General features: G+C 53.4%; 1 protein-coding gene across 2 annotated transcripts in view; it reads right to left on the bottom strand.

Annotated features, from left to right (window-relative positions):
• The window catches only part of LOC144930850 (uncharacterized), a 52693-nt gene that overhangs the window by 2367 nt on the left and 33634 nt on the right, over nucleotides 1-16692 (bottom strand). Inside the window, exons 1-2 of one of the 2 annotated variants that reach the window (XM_078854311.1) lie at nucleotides 9870-10008; nucleotides 9009-9166 (exon numbers count right to left, since the gene is read on the bottom strand). In XM_078854311.1, the coding sequence (XP_078710437.1) occupies nucleotides 9009-9166; nucleotides 9870-9944 (233 nt within the window). In that variant the 5' untranslated portion in view covers nucleotides 9945-10008. Of the gene's footprint in view, nucleotides 1-9008; nucleotides 9167-9869; nucleotides 10009-16692 lie in introns of those variants that run through there. The other variant, XM_078854310.1, reaches the window with a different exon arrangement.

The raw sequence follows: 16692 nt of genomic DNA, 5'->3' as shown, positions 1-16692 counted from the left end.
GGCACCACATCCCCCCCCTGCCCCCCCAGTGTTTCTCTCTGACACTGGCTAGCAGAAACTCATGCTTCAAATAGTCTCCGTTCTCCAGGCACGTCTGCCAGGCCCTGTTCCTTCACCCGGCTCGCATGTCAGGCTCCAGGAAGCCAGCTTGGACCACACGTGGGCAGCAGTGCAGGGCAGCGGCGGGTGGTGCTGAACGTGGAAGCCAGCTTTGGTTCTGGGTGAGCCCAGCTGCCCATTTAATGAGCTGATAAACAATGAGCCTGACCCAGAACCCATGAGATCTCCCCAGACTTTAGGAACATTTGGATTCGGATGGAAATCTAGGACCAAATTTTGGCATTCGTCCTCACCTCTGTTAGGACCAGTCTTCTGCAGGGGTGGCTGAACGCTGCAAAAACAGCCTTTGTCAAAACACGTCCAGCTGGGCCGGGGGAATGGCCCATTGCGCTCACTTTCCGCAACCTCCGGGCTAGTCTACCCCAGAAATGCTCTCGCGGTGCCGACGCCGTGCGTCTGGGGAAGATGCTCTATACCGAGGGGAGAGAGCTCTTCCGTCAGCATGACAGCTCCACCCCCACGAGCCGCGGGAGCGAGGTCGTCAGGAGAGCGTCTCCCACCGACCTCGCCCTGTCCACACTGGCGCTGAGGTCGCTGTAACTTACGTCGCTCGGGGCGGTGGCCTAGTCACACCCCGAGCGGTGCAGGTTAGTCGGTGGCAGTGTAGACCTGGCCTCAGTTATAACCGTGTCAGTCAGGAGCAACTTCAGATTTCCTGCAGTGCCCCTGCCAGGAGCGTCGAGTAGCGTAACTTTAAGAAGGGCTCTTCTTCCCGTGTCCACACTGCTCCCCACCACATCTGTGCACACGTGACTGCCCCATCGCTGCACTCCGCCGGGGCACTGGACGAGCATTCGCACTCAGGCAGCTGCCATCCCACGAGCGGCTTCATATTCTGAGGCCCTCTGCCGCCGTCACAGGTGTGGAGCTGAAGCCATTTGCCACATTGCAGAATTTGGCCCTGCGGCTATCTCTGGCTAAGCCAGGCTGAAGATCCCCTTTACCGACAGGAGGCAGCCCAGCCGGCGCCGACCCGCGTGGACAGAGTGGCCGTGTGTTTGTGGAACGTGACTTGTTCCGGGGCACGACGACTGCTCAGAGGCACCCGGGCTACATCTGCCCCGGGGAGAACGCTGGGCTCGGCCCCGAGAGGAGCCCTTTGGGGCCCAGCTGATACCTGCGTTTCAGCTCCGTTCTGCGGCACCACGCATCTCGTGGAAAGGGGGCCCATTGCTCCCGTTTGCGGGGTCTCAAGGATGTGACCATTCGTTGTCCGGGGCCCGAGTGGCTTCTCATGTACCGCAGCACAAGTCCACATCTGTCTGCGGAGCTACTGCTGATTTACATTCCCTGGTGCCGACTCTCATCCTTCCAGCATTTCCTGGGTTTGTAAATATGGGGCTGGCGGTTACACAGCCAGGGCTGATGGTTTTGATCAGGCTCCAAGCAGCTGTTGATGCTTGTGGACAGCAGTGGAGTTTGTCTGCTTCCCCGCTGTGCTCAGCTGCTAGCAGGGCCAGGCTGAAGCCAGGGGCTGCAGGGAGTTCGGCTCCTTGCAGCCTAGAAGGTATGAAAGGAGCAGGACTCTGGGCAGCCTGGCACGGGCGCGTCCTGCTGCGTTGTTGGCTATGGAGTGCCTGCTGCCTGTGGGCAGCCCCGGCAGCTCTCTGAGCTGACGCCATGCTCAGGAGCTGCTGAGCAAACGTCACTGATCCCAGGCCCTCTGCCTTTCAGCATCCCCAAATCAATCAGGAGATTTGTACCAGGGACACTCCATTGATGACCCGCACAGCTGTAACCCTCTACTCAAGAGAAGCCCCTAAACAGAGATGGTCACAAGGGGGTGGGGAGGGGAGCCGTGGTAGCCGTGCGTCCAGCCCTGAAGCCATCCTGCCAGCACGGGTCAGGGCAGCTCAAGATGTGCTAGGAGAGGAGATGCTGCCTGCTCCTGCCCCCAGTGAGCCAGTGGGAGATTTGCTACTTAATTCACTGGGAGTAGGTTACAGCCGATCCCAGCAGAAGCAGCCTACACCCTGGCCAGTGCATTCTGCCTACCACAGCGTGCCAACTAGCTGGGGGCCTGGCATCCCTTTCTAGCCAAAAGTCCATAGCCACATGCCTTCCTTCTAGGCAGGATTCCTCCCTCTTTGGGGCTCCCTGTATCCCCCCTGTACCCACCCAAACCAGAGCAGGACTTTGGCCTTCACCTCCTAAGAATTTTCCTGCTAAGTGTTTAATTTCTGAAAAGGTTTAGGAATGTCTGAGGCTTTTTTCTACAGATATGTTAGGAGAGTAGCAGCCATGAGCCAAGAAGCAGAAAGTCACATCCTCTCATTCCATCTAAATTACTTTAAGATAATGTAATATCCGGCTGTTAAGAAGAAGACCCAGTCCTAATGGTACCCACCATCACCAGATAAACCGATCTTAAGATGTTTAATGAAAACTTTGTTTGACGGCATCTGTCTGGCAAGGAATCACCTATCAACAGCTGTGGGCATGAGATCTTCTTCTACTTCTTCATTGTTTTGCTTTTATGGTCCCCACTTCTCTCCGGTTTATCTATCTGGTTTCTGTCTGGTTCTTGGATTGTTTCTGTCTGTTGCATAATTAATTTTACAAGATTTAAATCAACTAAGGTGGCGGGGTATGACTGGGTAAAGAATGATGTCGCAATACGTTAGGATTGGTCAAAGAATCATTCTGTAATATTGTAGTAAAATGATTGGTTAAGGTACAGCTAAGCAAGTCTCAAGTTTCACTATATAAACTGGGATCCAAGAAGGAGAGCAGCTGGGAAGGAAAAAAGAAAGGGAAAGGGAGAGGTAAAGGAAGAGGAGGAGGAAGAAGAACTCACCTCCAAGACACAGCCTGAGATCAGAGCTGCTAGACTCCTGTGCATGACTGTGATGTGCAGCAATGAGGACCCAGAGGAGACTGACCTTGCCTGGCCAGCAGGGAAAGTCCCGCCTGCATGATCAGGATTGGTGAGCATAGCATTGTATGGCTTGGTGACTGTTAATAAACAGAGGTCAAGGATATTACTGGGTAAGGCTCTTTCACTAGTAAAAGGTCCTGCAAACCCACAGAAGGTTACGCCTTGAGCCCATGCAAGGGTAAGGGTGGGTGCCCTGGAGTGTAGGGTCACGCCTTAAGCCCTAGGAACAGGGTAAAGGTGGGTACCCCGAGGTGTGCAGGTAACAGTTTGACAAGCCGGGTGAAACACTGGGCTGCATGCAAGGGCAGGGAGAGGACAGACCCCCGCCTTTCTAGGGCTTTGGGTGCCATCCAGGACCAGCTCTAGGCACCAGCAAAGCACAATTCCAGGGGCGGTGTTCCGGCCATCCCTTTTTTTTGGCTTGGATAGTTGCGCTCTCGGAACTTGGAGCGGCAAAAAACCTAGAGCTGGCCCTGGTGCCATCAAACCTGGGGCACCACCTGGGGCATCACGTTACCAGAAAGCCATGGATGGACAGAAGGGGGCAGCTAAGCAGGAGCAATGAAAAGAAGCAGTGGGATGGAGCAACCCAGGAATGAGAAACAAATATAGGAGCCACATGGGTGTGCAGCTTGGCGAGGCAACGACCGCAGGGACTGGGGCAGCAGGCTACACAGGTCTGAAGGGTGTCAGCACCAAGGAAGGAGAGGAGGGATGGAGCATGGCACAGGAGCATGACCAGAACAGTTTGCATTCATTACAGGAGTCCCATAACACGGGACCATGGGTGGAAAATAAGAAGATTTTTAGACTGAGTCAGGAACAACTTGCTGTAAGTGGTAGCTGCAGAGTCTTCTGCAAAGGCAAGTGGCAGAAGGCCCAGTCTAGGCCGGGCGAAACCCCAGGAAAAACGCTGTAGGGAAGAAACCCACACTGGCCCCCGGGCGACATGGCTTGGCCACCTCTCCTTTCTCAGGTTCAGCAAGTGCTGTTTCATCGTGGGGCATCCCTGGTATGTCACGAGGCCGTTCAGCTCGGGACACCGTGAGCATGCACTGGGAGAGGTGGAGGAGCTATTTTGATGTTAAGTCCCAACAAGCAGCTGGGTATTGCTCCTGCAAGATATTATTGCCTGTTCTTTCAGTAGCACAAGCGTTTATACTCAGCTGCTGGGCCTGCTCCCCAGCATCCTGGGCACACTGAACGCCATTGGGTTTGTTCAGCCAGCTTCAAAGTAATAATAAGGCTGTATGAATCGTAAACAAAACTCCCTGTGAAGTTTCCGAGGAATCTAGTGAGCAGTGAGTTCAAAGGCAATTTCTCCTGCAGAGCTGCTGGGTCTTAGGAAGTCAGGCTTCTGAATAAGTGATGACGCTTTAGCACTGTGCGAGCTACATTGGCATCTTTGCCCTGCTCCACTTACAGAAGATTAAACACACCTGCTTTGGAAGGCTGGGAGCCCTGAACCCAATCCCACAAACCACCTGCACTCCAAACTCACCTGGTGGGAGCCTCCAGCTGTGCTGGCCCTGCCAGCAAGCCAGATAACCATGCTCACAGCACAATGGCATCTCAGCTGTGCCAGAATGGATTCTGCCTCGGATCTCTTTGCCCATGCTCATGGGGTCAAAAGAGTTAGAATATTCTGGGCCCAAGTTGCTAAGTTTGGATCCGGATGGGGATGTGAATCCAAACTTCATACATTTGAGGAGTGTTCAGATCAGGGGCTTGAGGCCTGTCTCTAGTCCTTCTCTGGAGCCCATCATCACAAAGGTTAGTCTCAGGCCTGCCCTCTACACAGTGCTTATGGGTACAAAGAGCTAGTGCTGTATGGAGCTTATCATTCATAAATATTCAGGGTTTGTTTGTATGGTTTTTGATCGGAACACCCAGTCAAAAAGGGATCCTGGCGGCTCCAGTCAGCACTGCTGACCGGGCCGTTGACTGTCCGGTTGGCGGCACCATACAGCGGGACTGGCAGGCTCCCTGCTAGCCTCCACGCCGCACAACTCCTGGAAAGCAACCAGCATGTCCCCCTCCAGCTCCTACACCTAGGAGCAGCTGGGGGCTCCACACACTGCCCCTGCCCAAAGCACCGCTCCCACAGTTCCCATTGGCCACGGTTCCCAGCCAATGGGAGCCGTGGGGGCAGCACCTGCAGACAGGGCAGCGCGCAGAGCCGTCTGGCCTTGCCTCTGCATAGGAGCCAGATGGGAGGCATGCCGCTGCTTCCGGGAGCCGCTTGAGGTAAGCACTGCCTGGCACCTGCACCCTTGACCCCTTCCCCAGGCCCCAACCCCTTGCCCCAACTCCAGCCCTGTTCCTTCTCCCACCCTCCGAACCCCTCAGTCCCAGCCCGGAGCACCCTCCTACACTCCAAATCCCTCATCCCCAGCCCCACCCCAGAGCCCGCACCCCAGCCAGAGCCCTCACTCCCGCCCCCACACCCCAACGTCCTGCCCTAGCCCTGATCCCCCTCCCACCCTCCGAATCCCTCAGTCCCAGCCTGGAGCACCCTTCTGCACCCCAAACACCTCATCCCCAGCCCCACCCCAGAGCCCACACCCCCTCTTGCATCCCAACCCACTGCCTCAGCCTGGAGCCCCCTCCCGCACTCTGAACTCCTCATTTCTGGATCCACCCCAGAGCCTGCACCCCCAGCCGTAGGCCGCACCCCCTCCCACACCCCAGCCCCCTGAGTCAGCCCGGTGAAAATGAGCAAGTGAGTGAGAGTGGGGAGAGCCTCAGAGGAGGGGTGCGGGAGGGGTGGGGCAAGGGCGTTTGGTTTTGTGTGAGTAGAAAGTTGGCAGCCCTGTTTGTTTGCAGGTGAGGAAAAGGCAGGGCACAAAAATAAACAGCCAGCCAGCCCAGAGCCAAGACACACTCCGGGGCACAGGGTGGCTCAAAGGGGGGCAGGGTGTTGGTGGTCAATGGGATGCCCTCTCCCCTCTCGAGGGTGGGACCAAATGTAATGCACTTTGATATCGCGAGGAGGCAACAGAAGTACTATAAAAATACTAGTATCATTTAAAAATCTAGTTGCTCTCAAGGCTCTGCGGGTAAGTGTCCCAGCAGGAGAGAGCACTGGGTCATCCCCTGTCCAGTGCACTCCTGCTGGGGCCCCGGCCCTGGCCACTGTCGGCAGACAGGACACTTGGCTGGACAGACCTTTGCTCTGGCCCAGTCTGGCTGCTCTTATGTTCTAGCACTCTGATACATAGCATAGAAATGCCTTTTTTGCCTTTCCACCCCCGCAAAAAAAGTTTAATTAAAGTAGGTCAGTTGCACAGATCAGAAATGTATTTCTTCTCTGTGGGAATTAATTCGGCACTTCATTTCTTTAATTCTCTTTATAGGATTACATCGTTGGGAAACGATTTACAAACCCCTCCCGCTTTGGCTGTCAGTTTACAGTCGTGGCTCTTTCCACTCCTGCAGGATTTGTGGTTGCTGCGGGGTCTCGCAGATTTCTGTGCTGCATCCTACGGGCACTGTGTTACAGCGACTGGGTCTATAGTTGCGGATGGCCACAAAGTGGGACTTTTTTTGAATAGATAACTTTTTTTCCTTGTTTCCCCTTTTCTCATAAACTGTGGTCTGCTACAAAGGTCATCGTATCAGGGGGTGTGCTGTCCTTCCTTTCCTGCTGTCAGAAGGATCTTATCGCTGTGGCTCTGCATGGCTGGTATGTAATCCTGGAAATTGATAAATAAAAGGGTGTGAAGATAAAAAGCACCCTCTGGAACCTAGACCATGATGTGGTTTTCAGGTTCAGATTCACAGCTCCCTGCATTTTCTTGGTGAAGTCTAAATGTTACCGCCATTAAAGCCAGTAGGGAAAACCCCCCTCACAAAGGAAGTGGCAGACATTCGATTCCTTGCTAGCTAAAGTCATTTACAGCGGAGGTCAGGAAGGCCCTTGCTGGGGCCTGTTACAGCTGGCTAAGCTCTACTAAGCCACGGTATTATGAGATTCTTCATCTGAACATTGAGCACCAGAGAAGCAGCAGCATGTTTAGCCCTGGTGACGACCTGAGGCCTAGTGTAAATCTCGGGACAAAGTCTTGTTTGTCTTCCCTTTCTATTCAGGTTGCCCATGCTCTTGGCTTTCCCTGCCCCACTGCTCACTGTTTGTTTATGGCACTGACGCAGGAAATTATAACCTCTGCAATTGTTCCTAGTTTGCTGATTATGTGACCACCTGGTTTGCTGGACCAGGGACAAAAGCCCTAAATCCTCCTTCAAGGTCTGAACTCATCTCATTTTGGAGAGTGGAGTGTGTGTTTTATTTTAAGTGTGATTTGTGTGTGACATTATTTGAATTTAAAACAAACAACCTGGTTCTCCCTCCCACGAGGGCATTTGCTCCAGGTGACCCTGCTCCATCACGGCACCTGCCTTGAGGGCAATCCATGCTCATCACTTTCCAGATCTCTTCTAAAGAAGCTGTGTCCGAAAGCACATTTGTGGTTACAAAGCTGGGCCCCTCTGTGCTGTGAACTCAATAGGTAAGTCTTCATTTCACAGGGGGCCCTTTTCTTTTCCTTTCCTTTCTTAATTTTTAAAAAAGTTATGGTCGTGATACGTCTTTTTCTCTTAACACAATTAATAAGACTGGGATGTTTCAGCTTGGAAAAGAGATGACTAAGGGGGATATGATAGAGGCCTATAAAATCATGACTGGTGTGAAGAAAGTGAATCAGGAAGTGTTATTTACTCCTTCTCATAACACAAGAACTAGGGGTCACCCAATGAAATTAAACAGGCAACAGGTTTAAAACAAACAGAAGGAATCATTTCTTCACACAATGCACAGTCAACCTGTGGAACTCTTTGCCAGAGGATGTTGTGAAGGCCAAGACTATAACAGGGTTCAAAAAAGAACTAGATACGTTCACGGAGGATAGGTCCATCAATGGCTATTAGCCAGGATGGGCAGGGATGGTGTCCCTAGCCTCTGTTTGCCAGGGGCTGGGAATGGGCGACAGGGGATGGAAAAATTGATAATTACCTGTTCTGTTCATTCCCTCTGGGGCACCTGGCATTGGCCACTCTTGGAAGACCGGATACTGAGCTAGATGGATCTTTGGTCTGACCCAGTCTGGCCCTTCTTATGTCCCATGGAGACTGGATGCTGCTTCTTGGGCACTGCCCCTGCACCCCCACAGCGAGGGGCTGGGGGTCCCAGCATGCTGCTGACCCCATGTGAATAACACATCATAGCAGCCTTGGCATAAAAGTGTGATGGGCGTCACCAGGGTGATTTAACACACACTGACTGGTTTGCGAGGTTTTACCCCAGGGGTATTAGAGCTCTCTTGGCAAGGAAAGGGAGACAAACCCCTGAGCCTTGAGCCTTGCTCTTTGCCAGAGCGCCATTAGCTGCCAGAGCACTCTGCGTGGGAATAGGGCCAACGTGAGTGCCTTTGCGGCCATGGTATGTACTTGCATCCTTGCCCATTTGGTCCATACAATGGTGCCCTTAACTGGGCGTGCCAGGCCAATGGAAAGGAGACAGGCTGCTGGGTCACGCTTTACCTGGACCATGTTGCATAATGACTGAGAAAACAATTCTAATGTTATTTCTAGTCATTACAGAGAGTCCATCAGACCCATTCCTGGCTGGCGAGGGCTGGGAAGTGCGTTACTCTGATGAAATTGAATCTTCTGGCCAGCCGCCTTCCCATCCCCATGAACACTGGGAGCAAGAAGCAAGGCAAACAGCCAGAGATGCAATCCAAGCAGAAGGACTTGTCGGTGTCATGGCCATATGCCTCAGTGAGTAATTAACCATTAACCACCTAGCCGATCAATCTAACAAACTGCTTGTTCAGGGACTGTCCCTGCCACAGACTTCTACAGGGTGGTTAAAATCCTCTGTTAAGAACATCACCCTCAATTACATTCTATAGCCTTTCCGAGTAGCTTCTCTAGCCCGCTAGGAGTTTCACCCCCAGTAAATATTACTGGACTTTTCGGTCAGGCTGAATTAGAAGGAACCCGCTGGTACCTTCGCTGCACGGGACCCTCAGCCGTAGCAGCACCGCTCTCCGATACGCCCTGGAAGGGAGCAGAGTTCCCCTCACAGGCCGTGCTCCAGCTGCATCCTTCTGCCCCCATCCTGCCGGGCCAGGGAGGGGAGCTACTCCGGGTCCCCACCTCCCGAATCTGCAGAGAGAGAAGAGGATTTAAAGGCAAGTGAACTGACCTCAGCGTGGGGGAGCTGACTCTTCCCTGACACCAGCTTTTCCCCAGTCTAACCCCACTGACGCTGCTCTCCAACTACACGGGGGTAAGAGGAAGGCGGGTCAGGCCCACAGACTCTAAACCTGCCTCCGCCCAACCCCCAGCCTCCCGCAGCCAGAGCTGCCAATGCTGGCCCTGACCTGCAAACGGTCACACCCGCAGGAAGCTGCTCCCTGCCAAGTCCTGCCGAAGTCAGCCAGAGGCACTGAGGGGCTGCTAGCTTGTGGGACCTGCCCTGTCACACTGCCCGTCTCTCTCCCCTTTTCTAAGTTATTGCGGAGGGGGGTTGTTTCCTTCAACGCGTGGTTCTGGATCCCTGAAGCCGGCAGGGCTCTGTGCTTCCCCCTCCCCCCCAGCTCTGTCACCCTCCACGTCCTGGAGCAAACGACTTGGGGCCCGTCTCCCCATGCTGATGACCCAGGTCCTTCTATCTGCCCAAAGGGCGGCAGGAATGTCTGGGTAGTTGGTTGTTGCTGCGTGTGCTGGTCTGGCCCCCAGCGTATGCGTCTGGAGTGCTCGAGCCTCTGGACACGCACTGCTCAGCTGGGACAAGTGCCTACCAGTCAGCGTTCAGCTGCTTTGTTCCCTGACAGCTCCGGGGCTCTACTGTGCCCCTTCTCCTCACCTCCCAGGGGTCTCCGTGCGCATGACGCTGCGCTCCACACCTCACGCTGATTGTTTTCCAGACACATTCCTGCATTTCGACGTCGGGTCATTTTTCATCCAGAGAAAAACAGGCACGTGGGTGTTTCACCACAGTACAGGACGTGCTGCACCAGGGTCACCAATGGCCAGCTGGGCTTTAGGAGAGAGTCTGGGGCTGGCCCAGCCTGAGGTGGGGAAGGTCTCTGATCTTCCAAGCCTGAGAGCCGGCTCGAACCTCAGCACTTGGCTTGCACTCCCTGAGATGGGACACGGCTCACGCGCAACGTTCCCTCTAATTTTTGACAGGCCGTGTGCGAAAAAATTTCTTCTGTGCAAATTGTTGTGCTTCTGTGCGCGTGGTGTTTTGCGTGTGCGCAGGGTTTAGGATCTGTGTGCACATGCACACGCGCACAGCTTAGAGGGAACAGTGCTCACACGGCCCCTGGAGAAGCCAGGGAGGGTGAGTTTTCATTTCCAATAGCCCCCAGCTAGTGGACTGAGCACAGGACTGGGAGCCAGAAGACTCAGTCTCTCTTCCTAAAACTGACTCGCTGTGCAATTCTGGGAAAGCCGTTTAGGCCAAATTCTCCAGAGCGTCCATTAATTCAGGGGACCCAGGTTTGGCACCTGCCCCCTTGGCTCTAGCTGCAGCCTGCTGGAAGTTGTTGCACGGAAATACAAAAGAGGTCTGGTGCTGCACAGACACCTAACAGGAAAAATCACACAAGGCTGCAACATCCAACAGAGAGCTTGGCAGCTGCTGTGGAAAGCCTGAGCCAAGCCATACAAGATGTCTCAGGATTGTAGGCCACCTGCAGCAGCGTGTGAGAGGAACTGCCAAGCCCTGGGCTCCAGCTAGCACAAAGCAGATAGGGGGCTGGATCTCATGATTCCTGCTTGGCAGCCATGGAGTGTCCGGCCAGGAGTCTGGTTTGTATCTTATCCAGAGAATCGAGAGGCGGTGCTGAGCCCTCCAGCCCATTGCCTGGAGCCAGAGCAGGATTGTGCCCTATGCCACATTCTCTAGTGCTTTGTCCAGCCCAGTTTTAAATGTTCCCAGCAGTGGGGCTCCCACCCCTTGCCTTGGGCGGCTGCTCCACTCCCCACCAGGTGTCCCCTAGTAGTCAGCCTCAGCGTTCTCTCTCTCCGTGTCCCCCCTTCGCTCCTCCTCGGGCCACACTCCAAGATTCTCAGAGCCAGCCAGCTAGGGACAAACCAGCCAACACTGCTTTGCAGGCAAGCACACAGACCCTGTGGAGGCACGCAAGAGCAGAAGAGCTCTCCCCTGCCTGTGCAGGGCCAGGCACAGCTGATCTGATACCAGTCAGCTCTGTGTTCTTGGGGAACAAGGGTGCAGTATCCAGCCTGTCTGACTCATGAAAGACACCCCACCCCCCCAGCCTCTGCCTAAACAAAAACCAATCCGAGAAAAGGCTTGCAGAGAGCCAGGGGAGACACACCTAGACCCCTCCTGACAAGGGTGACAAGATTAAGGCAACTCCTCTAGCCTCATCTGCATGGAAGATGGGACAGGGAGGCATCTGCATTAGCATACAGAATGGAGAACAGAGAACCGCACTGAACTCTGGGACCAGAAAAGCAGTGAAGCACTGCATCATGGAGGATCTCTGCTCCAGATGTTAATGAACCTACGCCTGCACACACCCAGCTCAGCAGTTATCAGACCAATTCTAGTAAGGAATCCTTGATTGACATCCAAAATACTGAAGCAGCCTAACTGCATTGTGAGCTCCCCAGAAGGAACATCATCCATAGCCAAGAGTGATCAGCTCCTACTGACTAGCCTAAAGAAAACCCTTGAGTCATCAGTTTACCCATAAACGAATCTAGTGTTCTCCCTTGAACCACTGTATTTCCCCTATAAAAAACCCTACTCACCCTCCAGTCAGTGTTCTGATGCTTGGATCCAAACTCTGCATCAGTTGCACTGGTCTCCATCTTCTCCTGACTGACCGTGCTGTGGGCTCTGCCTGTCTCCTGCCCTCAGGACCCTGAGCTACCCCATCCCCTGGGAACCCCGACCAGTTCAAGCTTCATGGAGCTGTGGAGATCCCTCCCTCCCTCTCTCTGTTTTCTTTTCTACCTCAGGTATTAACCTTTAATAATGTAACTGTTATGTTGGTTTAGGCTCTCCTTGGGTAGTTATCACTATTATTCAATAAATAACTTTTGTGGTTAAGCTGGTTGCTTCTCTCCCTCTCTCTCAACTTTACTCTTTTGTGTTTTTAGCTTCCCCCATTTACTCTGCAGGAACGCTTCTTTTACCGAAGCTAAAGATCCCTGTAGAGCCCAAAATCCTGTGGGGTTTGCTCATCCAGTGGGTTACTACCCGTACAATTGTGACGTGGAAGTGGGATAGGGACGTGCTGAACCTGGGACATACGAGGGTGGCAGCCTGGAAGTGCTCTTCGACCCCGCCTGCTCAGGCTTGCTCTGTTCCGGTGCGGTACCTTTGGCACTTACGGGTGGCAGCTTGAACGTGCTGCTTGGCCCAGCCCATTGGGTCCAGGGCGACCAAGGGGGTCAGCTGGAGAGAGCTGATTGACCCAGTCCGCTCAGGCTTGCTCTGTTAGTGTGTGTGTGTGTTCATCTGATTCTGGGGCTGACGGAACCCACCCTAGGGAACCTAGGTCCTGCAGGACAGCTCCATGGGGAGGGGACTTGCAGAAGGGACAAATAGAGCTCCATATGAGAACCCAAGTGACAGAAGCAGTACATCGATAGACTTACAGAACCCCCCTCCCCGCTCCCAAAGTGTAACCCTAATAAATGAGCATACCCCAAAGTAACAGGTACATAAGGTAACACAGCGTGGCCCATAGCTGGCCCTGCCCTGACACAGTGGGTGGTGGGTGGGATGCTGTGGGAGGCCATGTGGGCTAAGCAGGGTAGCGGAGAGGGTATCTGATTAGGGCCAGGATTCCTGTTCAAGGCCCTCTCAGAAAAGAGAGCTTTGAACAAAACTTGGAGGAGGCGAGAATGGGGGCCGACCAAGCCTGGCAGGGGTTCCCAGTGCTGGAGCTGGGTGGAAGAAGGGCATGCCGTCAATGGGGAGACCTGTAGGAGATGGGACATCACGATGTGTATATGTCAGTCCTGTGGACTCCAGGACACAGAAAGCTTCCATATTAATTCCAGCACCCAGCTGTATGAGAATGGGCCATTTTACAACTCACCCTTCACAGACACTAGCATGGGGATTGAGTACGATCCTGTTCCAGGTCTAGGGACCCAGTGGCCAGGACCATCTGCATGGGAGTAGGTTACAATCTAGGAGAGCAGCCCCAGGGGGACTGAACCCCCACAGTCTGTCCCATGGAGGTGGGCTGCAACCCCAGGCCTCTGGTCTATAAAACTATGATGGGTGTGGAGAAAGTAAATAAGTTATTTACTCCTTCTAATAACACAAGAACCAGGGGTCACCCAATGAAATTAATAGGCAGCAGGTTTAAAACAAACAAAGGAAGTGTTTCTTCACTCAACGCACAGTCAACCTGTAGAACTGTCTGTCAGAGGAGGTTGTGAAGGTCAAGACGAAAACAGGGTTCAAAAAACAACTAGATAAGTTCATGGAGGATAGGTCCATCAATGGTTATTAGCCAGGATGGACAGGGATGATGTCCCTAACCTCTGTCTGCCAGAAGCTGAGAATGAGTGACAGGGGATGGATCACTTGATGATTCCCTGTTCTGTTCATTCCTCTGGGGCACCTGGCACTGGTCACTGTGAGAAGGCAGGATACTGGGCTGGATGGACCTTTGGTCTGACCCAGTCTGGCCATTCTTATATTCTGATGCTGAGTTTCCTGCACTCACGCTGGGTGTGAGTGTCTCACTTCCTGATCTGGTTTATTCAGGAAAACTCCAAGATGCTAGCTGGCCTCCTGCCCTCATTTCAGACTCGGTCTCTAAGAGGTTCTTGAGGGGAAGATTCCAATGGAATCCGTTTCACAGCTGTGACTGACAGCACTTAAAATTGTATTTGCACATACAGGATAAAGCTGCAGATGCTGCTTGCAATCTCACCCCCCGAGCTCCTACAAAAGAGGGTCACCCTTCCTGAGCTTCCCAAGAATGAATGTAGCAACCTCAGCACTTCAGTGCTAGCTTGCTGCTTCTGAGCTCAAGCTGAATAGGTGAAGAATTCATTATACCCTTGGTTCATTTGTGCCTCCAATTATCTCCTTGGGACAATAGGAAGGGAGTGCAGCTGAAGGTTCCATTCATAACAGCACAAGCGGAGGAGGAAATTCTGTTCATAACTTTGCAGTGAGCCTGTTTGCTAAAGTGCAGTGACCTGAGTCCAGAAAAAGCCACTTTTCCAGCCGTGTGAGAAGAATGTAAAGGGATCAGCAGGGCAGCAAGCAGCACAAATCTCCAAAAAGAACAGGAAGATCAGAGAACAAAATTAGAACTCCCTCCTGGACAAAAGTAGAGTACAGGGAGCCAGAGGGAATTCTACTGCACAGCAAAAAATGCCCTTTCACAGGAATGGAGCCACAGTGGGCAGACCTGGAGCCAAAGCCCCCCTGTATTATGGGGGTGCTTGAGATTTTTGTTCAGACTCTCACAGAGGTAGGACCCAAGTTCAATGTTTGCCAGCGAGCAGCGGCCTTCACACAGAGGTCTCTGGCTGCCTGCACACTTCCCTGGCGCATAGAGAAAGAAAAGAGCACCACAAAATGTTCCATGGCCGGAGTGAAACTCGGACAGATTCACATTTCATTCCAAACTCAGTATTCTACCCTGCCCAGCGAACGGCACCTAGATAAACTCCTCCAGCCAACCTGGGCAGGGGATGGCTGGCCACCGGCACAGGGCACCCCAGACAGACCTGTTCTCTGATCCAGAGCGCCTCCATCTCCAACCCCACTCCTTCTGCTGCTGGCCACTACCCTGACTGGCTGCTCCTACACCTGGGCCTGCCAGTAACCCAGCTTGTCTCTGGTGCCAGCAGGCAGGCTCGGCCCGCAGGGAGTGGAAGATGTTCTTTAAGGACTTGCTGACACTGGGTTTTTAGCCGCCGCTGTAGTTTCAAGCTGCGGGGGAAGCTGCACTAGTGCAAATCATCTCTGTCAGTGCAAATTGTGTTTCCACTAGGGGGTCTGCGCCAGTGTCTAGAAACCCAATGCAGACAGAAACCCTTAAGGAAGCCAGGAGAGCCACAGACCAGCCAGGATTCTTTCGGGATCCCAGACACCCTGCATCAGCCCACCCCAAGCCCAGAGTGGCCTTGTGTTTTGACCCCTACCCACCCCATGCTGCCAGTTTGCCCTGAGTCTCACTTGGGGTTTGGGGATTGTTTGTGCTTGAAGCTCAAAGCAAAACTCAAGATGGGGAGCATGAGCCCAAAGTTGACAGAGAGTGCAGGAAGTGTTTGCGGGACCCCAGGAAGGACGGAGTTGGGTGGTTTGCACGGCTCCAATGGAGACACTGGCCATCCGGTGCAGGAAAGTCACATTGCCCATTGATACTGGTCACGGGGGACATGAGTCTCCCAATGCTGGCCTTGAAGGGCGTCACTCTCCATCCCCTGGCTGTGTGAAAACAGGAAGTAATGAGCAGAAGCAGAGAGGAGATCGCACCTCTACGTATGGCATTGGTGAGACCGATACTGTGCTCCTGCAGCCAGGGCTCCCCATTTTAAAAAGGGCATTGAAACATTAGAGTGGGTGTAAAACAGATGATGCCACAAAAAAAGATTTGAGACTGGAGAAAATTCTGCACAGTGAGGGCCTTAGAGAGCTCGATGTGCTCAGCTTTGCACAGAGACGACGGAGAGGCGGCTTGATTCCTGTGTCTAAGGACCTTCGGGGGCGGGGGGGATACCAGGTCTTGCAGAGTTCTTTAACTTAGCAGAGAAAGACAGAACAGCTTCCTGTTCCCACCACAGGTCGTGAACAGTCAGAGACGCCAGATGTGCACCTCAACCTATTAGGAGGCACCGGTGACAATAGTTCTGGTCAGTGGAGATCGAGCAAAGGGAACGCCCTTTCCCACATTGGCCTTCCACCCGGAACCTTCTGCCAGGATCGGCAGAGGAAGACAGGCCAGTTTGTCCAAGGGATGACGTATGCTAGACAGACTTCAACACATTTGAAGAGGACGAAGGCCCCGCCTGGCACATTGGACTACACGTTCACAGGCAGCCAGATGGGCTAGCAACCTCAGACATACTCAGGTTGTGGCTGAGGGTTGGGACTGCAGCTTCAGCTATACGCAGCGAATCTCCTGGAATCAGTCGGTCGGCAGAAATGCTCTCAAACTCGAAGAGTCTATCAGGGCCCCAGTGAGCTCGATTCTTCAAGTTGGAAACAGTGTCGACGTCCCGCCTTTCAGGATGGGACTCGTATGATCGAGTAGATGTAGTGTGAACTAGACATGATAGAGAATGTCCTCTCTGGACTTGCCCCTCAGTAACCAGTCATCCAGATACGGGAAGATATTAATTCCCCTCTTCCTGAAGTAAGCTGTCATCACGACCATGCTTTTGGTAAAGACCCAGGTGTGGAGAGTCCAGGACTGAGGCAAAACAGGCCTGATGCTGCCTGGCATGCCGTTGGCGTGGAGACAATTGGTGCTGGTACCGGCCTCAGTGGACTCCCATAGCTGGAACCAGAGCCAATGGTATGGGCCCTCGCTGTTCTTGGCGCAGCACTGGGGAGCGGTCGGATGGACCTGCTCCATCCCCTGTGCCAGAGGGAGCATAGTACTGGTCAGCTCGCCTCTTACAGGAAGGGGAGGAGTCTCCCCAAGCCCTGGAAGGGGCCCGGTTTATTTTAT

Source organism: Lepidochelys kempii, chromosome 9 (genome assembly GCF_965140285.1).
Source record: "Lepidochelys kempii isolate rLepKem1 chromosome 9, rLepKem1.hap1, whole genome shotgun sequence".
Classification (NCBI taxonomy): Eukaryota; Metazoa; Chordata; order Testudines; family Cheloniidae; genus Lepidochelys; species Lepidochelys kempii.
This window is presented reverse-complemented; position numbering and strand designations above follow the sequence as displayed.